This window comes from Rhinopithecus roxellana, chromosome 13, assembly GCF_007565055.1.
Source record: "Rhinopithecus roxellana isolate Shanxi Qingling chromosome 13, ASM756505v1, whole genome shotgun sequence".
NCBI classification, from domain to species: domain Eukaryota; kingdom Metazoa; phylum Chordata; class Mammalia; order Primates; family Cercopithecidae; genus Rhinopithecus; species Rhinopithecus roxellana.
Window position 1 is genome coordinate 1,576,619 of NC_044561.1, and position 5,653 is coordinate 1,582,271.

The 5,653-nt window shown below is 54.3% G+C and overlaps 1 protein-coding gene across 1 annotated transcript; it reads left to right on the plus strand.

Moving 5' to 3' along the window:
* The first annotated feature begins 1,058 nt into the window (after positions 1-1,058).
* RPS19BP1 (ribosomal protein S19 binding protein 1) lies at positions 1,059-5,065 on the plus strand. Its single transcript, XM_010389283.1, has 4 exons — positions 1,059-1,226; positions 1,390-1,518; positions 4,250-4,347; positions 4,539-5,065. The coding sequence occupies exons 1-4, from the start codon at positions 1,175-1,177 to the stop codon at positions 4,671-4,673; spliced, it is 414 nt and encodes a 137-aa protein (XP_010387585.1). The 5' UTR covers positions 1,059-1,174; the 3' UTR covers positions 4,674-5,065.
* The last annotated feature ends 588 nt before the right edge of the window (positions 5,066-5,653 follow it).

Sequence of the window (5,653 nt, forward strand, 5' to 3'; positions counted from 1 at the left end):
CTACTAAAAATTTTTTAAAAAGAAAATTAGCCGGGCGTGGTGGCGAGTGCCTGTAATCTCAGTTACTGGGGAGGCTAAGGCAAAAGAAGCGCTTGAAAAAAAAAACAAACAAAAGAAGCGCTTGAACCCGGGAGGCTGAAGTTGCAGTGAGCCGGCACTGCACTGCAGCCTGGGCGACAGAGCGAGATACTGTCTCAAAAAAATTAATTTAATTAAATAAAATAAATTTTAAAAATTCAGGATTCCAAAGAACTTTTGTATGTAGGCAATTGATATTTGCCATACTAGAAACTAAAACAGAAAAAATTTACATATTCATCAATTCACTTAAAATAACAATAAACCCATTGCTTTGTACAATAAACAACATATTTTGAGAAATAATTGTATTTTTCTTTTTTTTTCTTTTTTTTTTTTTTTGAGACGGAGTCTCGCTCTGTCGCCCAGGCTGGAGTGCAGTGGCCGGATCTCAGCTCACTGCAAGCTCTGCCTCCCGGGTTTACGCCATTCTCCTGCCTCAGCCTCCCGAGGAGCTGGGACTACAGGCGCCCGCCACCTCGCCCGGCTAGTTTTTTGTATTTTTTAGTAAAGACGGGGTTTCCCCGTGTTAGCCAGGATGGTCTCGATCTCCTGACCTCGTGATCCGCCCGTCTCGGCCTCCCAAAGTGCTGGGATTACAGGCTTGAGCCAGCGCGCCCGGCCGAGAAATAATTGTATTTTTCAAAACAAAAATATGTCTTTAATGTCTGGCTTACGGCAAGACAGCTGGATTTTCATACTGCACTCAACCTGTGCGATGTCTTGCGCTGGTTGAAGTGTATGAAAAACACTCCACCCAGTCCCCAGCCTAGCCCGCCACGGAGCCGCGAGACCCGAGAGGATTGGCCAACCCGGCGGAGCTGGTTGCAGACGGCTTCCGGGGAAGGAGGAACCTGAGCGCCAGGCGCCAGGTGGATTGGGATTGAAATATGTCCTTCTGCGCCTTAAACCCGCCTCCAGTTTCCGCCCCTTCTTCCGCTCACGTATAAACCTCTAACGCATGCGTCCTAAGAAAGATGGGCACTTCCGCCCATCCCCTCCGGAACCCTCTGTTCCGGCTCGGATTTCCGCCGAGAAGGCTAGGACTGCCAGGTCGGAAGTAGTGTGAGGCTCGTGGGCGGAGCCAAGCGCAGCCATGTCTGCGGCCTTGCTGCGGCGGGGTTTGGAGCTGCTGGCGGCGTCCGAGGGTGAGGAGGGCTGGCCAGGGGACGTCCAGCGCGGGCAGGAGGATGGCAGTGAATGCGGGCGGGAGCCCTGGATGGAAAACAGTCCAGGCCGGGTTTAGCCCCAGTGGCATGGGAACACTGCGCGCCCTCCGACCTGGGTCCCTTCTTCTCTCTTCCCCTGTAGCCCCCCGGGACCCTCCAGGTCAGACCAAGCCGAGAGGGGCTCCGGTGAAACGGCCCCGGAAGACGAAGGCTATTCAGGCCCAGAAACTGCGGAACTCGGCCAAGGGAAAGGTGCCCAAGTCGGCACTGGGTAAGTTCGGGAAGGGGCTGAAAGCGCTGCCTCCGGTGCTGGGACCTGCGCCCCAGAGGAGGTGGTGCTTGAGGCAGGGTTTGAAGCGTCGGCCAGGTATTGCTAGACCTACTGTGTGCCAGGCGCGGAGCGGGCTCCTGGACATACGAGGGTGACAGAACACGCCACCGTCCTGGCCCTCGTGGACTACGGCCCTAGTGGGGAGAGAAGCGTCAAAGAATATCAAACCCAGTGTATCATTGCTAAGTGCATTGAAACCTATGAATTAAAAGATTACGGTACTCTGATGGGGACTTGGGCCAAGTCAGCCTTCTCTGAGGAAGCGACATTTCAGCCGAGAGCTGAAGGAGGTATAAGAGTGAGCTAGGTGAAAAGTAGGAAAATATTCTAGGAAGAATAGCATGTGCAAAGGTCCTGAGTTAGGAGGTTGTTGCCTTTGAGAATTTGAAAAAATAGAGGCTAGTAAAGGTGACCTAGTGAGTAAGGATCAAAGATGGAGCATTTAAACACATTCACTAACACTCTGTGCCAGGTGCTGATTCTAAGTGCTGTGCAAATGTCAGCTCGTTTGATCCTTACAGCAGCCCTTTGAGGTCGATACTACTATCACCCCCGTTTTACAGATTCAGAAAAAGGCACCTGCCCAGGTGGTACGGGTAGAAACCAGGCACTGTGTCCCAGAGTGCTGCTATTACCCACTCCATTCAAATGGGACATGCTGTGGCCTGGGCAGTGGCCACAGCAGCAGCGATAAGAGAATTTTGCAGGTGGAAGATACGTTAAAGGGGGGACAGCAGAGAATTTCAGCCTTTAGAGGGGTTTTAGTGGTGAATTGGCTGTGAAGGTGGAGCCTAGTTTATTGGGGGATGTGGTGTCACTTAACATAAAGACTTTCGGAGGGGCTGGTGTGGGCAAGATGGTGATATTTTGACGTGTCAGGACGTGACAAGCTCCTGTGTCTGAATCCCTAGAGTCTGATGCATAAATATGTTAAGGTATTTGTTAAAAGAATTATGAATTCCAAGGAGGAAATACAACTTGAGCCAAAGTTTGGAGGCAGGAGAGCGAGACAGGTTTGAGGCCCAGCGATACTTGCCATGAAGCAGGAGTGTGGAGTGTCAGAGGTCATTCCTATCTGTCGCAGCCCTTGTCTCACCGTCCTGTCTTGGGTGCTCACCCACCTCCCCTGTTAGATGGGAGCTCCTAAAGGCACACACCCCCTTGGGCTTGTCCACAGCCCTGGTGTCCAGCACAGGTTTTGGCACATAGATGTTGAGTGAGAGGAGTGGCAAGCCTCGCAGCCAATGGAAAGAACACCTCTGTGGCTGCCACCTTGCTCCAAGCTTCTTTGTCTCTTGCCTGGATTATTGCAGAAGCCTAGCCGGTCTCCTGCCTTCCACACGCCCTCCCCCAGTAATCTCAACAGCAACCAAAGTGATCCTGTATGTTTCTCCTCTGGGTGCCTCCCATTGTAGTCAGTAAAAAGGTAGTGGTCTTAGGGTGCCTGACGAGGCATACATGACCTACCCCCCTCCCCCCCGCCAAACTTGGTCTCTTCCTGCTACCCACTCCCCCCACTCCAGCTGTTTTGTTGTTGTTGTTTTTGGGTTTTTTTTGAGACAGTCTTGCTTTGTCACCCAGGCTGGAGTGCAGTGGTGCGGTCTCATCTCACTACAACCTCTTGCCTCCCGAGTTCAAACTATGCGCCTACCTCAGCCTCCCGAGTAGCTGGGATTACAGGTGCCCACCACCACACCCAGCTAGTTTTTTTAATTTTTTTTTTTTTTTTTTTTTTGAGACAGAGTCTCGCTCTGTCGCCCGGCCTGGAGTGCAGTGGCGGGATCTCAGCTCACTGCAAGCTCCGCCTCCCGGGTTTACGCCATTCTCCTGCCTCAGCCTCCCGAGTAGCTGGGACTACAGGCGCCAGCCACCTCGCCCGGCTAGCTTTTTGTATTTTTTAGTAGAGACGGGGTTTCACCGTGTTAGCCAGGATGGTCTCGAACTCCTGACCTCGTGATTCGCCCGTCTCGGCCTCCCAAAGTGCTGGGATTACAGGCTTGAGCCACCGCGCCCGGCCGTTTTTTTAATTTTTAATGCAGATGGGGTTTCACCATGTTGGCCAAGCTGGTCTCAAACTCCTGACCTCAGGTGACCTGCCTGCCTCAGCCTCCCAGAGTGCTGAGATTACAGGTGTGAGCCACCGCACCCAGCCACTCCAGCTGTTTTGTGTTTTACAAACACATTTGACACATTTCTGCTTCAGGGCCTTTGCACTGGGTGTTCCTCTACCTAGACAAATACTCTCCCCCTGGATATCCACAGCTCTCTCCAAGTCGTTTCAGTGAGACCTTCTCATTCCCTCCTATTTAAAATTGCACCCTCCACCCTTGGAATTCCCCTTTTCTGTTTCCTATTTTGTTTTTCTCCATGAAATATATGCACTTGTAAAATACTGGGTCGTTGTCCTTCGTCTCTCACTGAAGCGTAAGCTCCAGAGCGCTCCCTTGGTGAGTAGTATTCAGGACATAATTGTTGGAAAATGGGGAGGCCCAGAGCCTGGGGCTTTCAGCAGGACCTGTGTAGAGAATGCATTTGATGGAGAAGAGCCCAGCTGCTATAATAATCTGGGAAGGGGACGATGAAAGGTCTTTGGCAGGGCCATGGGCCAGGGACCGAGAACGCTTCCAAGGGGAGTGAATGTGAAATGGTGCCCCCTGCCTGCCACCCACAGACGAGTACCGGAAGCGAGAGTGTCGAGACCACCTCAGAGTAAACCTGAAGTTTCTGACCAGGACGAGAAGCACCGTGGCGGAGTCTGTGAGCCAGCAGGTTTGTCGAGGGGACTAGGGGAAGGGACCTGGGAGGTGAGAGCCGAGGCTGTTCCCCTAGGACCCATGGCGGTCTCAGCCCTGAGCACAGGGTGGGAGGCTGGGCCAGCCCTGCTCTGCGCCGAACTCCCCCGTGACCTTTGCGGGCCGCTTCTGCTCTTGAAATGAGTAGAGGTCCCGCACCCTCCCCAGATTTTGCGCCAGAACCGCGGTCGCAAGGCTTGTGACCGGCCTGTGGCCAAGACCAAGAAGAAGAAGAAGGCCGAGGGCACCGTGTTCACCGAGGAAGACTTCCAGAAGTTCCAGCAGGAATACTTCGGCAGCTAGGCTCCCTGGAGGGCACGGTGAAGAGGCTTTCAATCCGGCCGCCTCCGTCCGACTCCTCTGCTGGCCCCAGGACCCGGCCGTGCCGCGCGGCCAGCAGATGGCGATGCAGGACCAGCCTGGCTCGAGGAAGCCGTGGAGCTGGAGCCGTGTGGTGGCTGGAATGGAGCTGGTGGGCCGGAAGTCCTGGGGAGGATATACACAGACTGGAGCTGGCTTCCGCAGGCCTGGGCAGAGCGTCTGCACCTGCCGGAAAGGAACGTATCTGTTTTGTTTGCTTTCGCCCAGGTGGGGCCTCTGGGCTGTTTGCTGTGGTTCCTGAGCCCTCGGGGACGGCACCTCCTGGAGTAGGAAGAAGGGTGGGCTTCCAAGTTGTAATAAATGCGAACCCAAGAGCTGTGTGTGCTGCTGATCTGCCCCACGGGGGGTCTCCCATCTCCTGTGGCACCAAAGCGCCACCCTGCCTTCCCCCATTTCCCAACGTGCTTCTCAGCTCCGGGTCATAAGTCCTCCAGTCCAGCCCTGGCAGGCAGCCATCAGAACACCAACCTCTACTGCCCTACACCAGGGGAGCCCCTTTCCTCTGGGGGTGGCCGCCACAGCTGAAAAGGTGACTTTTGAGGCAAAAAATAGCTGCTGGGAGGAGTTCTGATGCAGGTGGCTAGGTCCGGCAGTGGGAGTGGTGCTGCTTCAGCCCACGCCCGGGGAGCGTGGAGTCCGCCGTGAGCGGAGCGTTTCACCAGGTGTGTTCCCTTTCCCGCTCAGGCTCTGGTGTGCAGCCAGATGGGGTCAAATGCCTGTCGTAGTGGGGAGGGGACAGTAGAGGGGACTCGGGAGGTAACATGAAGAAACGATTTCACACTCAGGTGTGTGCCTCAGCTGAAGAATGGAGGTGAGGGGAGGCAGACGGGACCCTTCCAGCAGGCAATGGGTTGGGATCAGGAGGTGAAGGACAGGCAGGTACTGAATGACTGTGTGAGTGA

Excerpts from the sequence above, each read along its gene's own strand:
- RPS19BP1 (XM_010389283.1), top strand. The coding sequence starts at position 1,175 with ATGTCTGCGGCCTTGCTGCGGCGGGGTTTGGAGCTGCTGGCGGCGTCC. Across the intron at positions 1,227-1,389 it reads GCTGCTGGCGGCGTCCGAGG|CCCCCCGGGACCCTCCAGGT; the intron begins GTGAGGAGGGCT and ends CTTCCCCTGTAG. Across the intron at positions 1,519-4,249 it reads GGTGCCCAAGTCGGCACTGG|ACGAGTACCGGAAGCGAGAG; the intron begins GTAAGTTCGGGA and ends TGCCACCCACAG.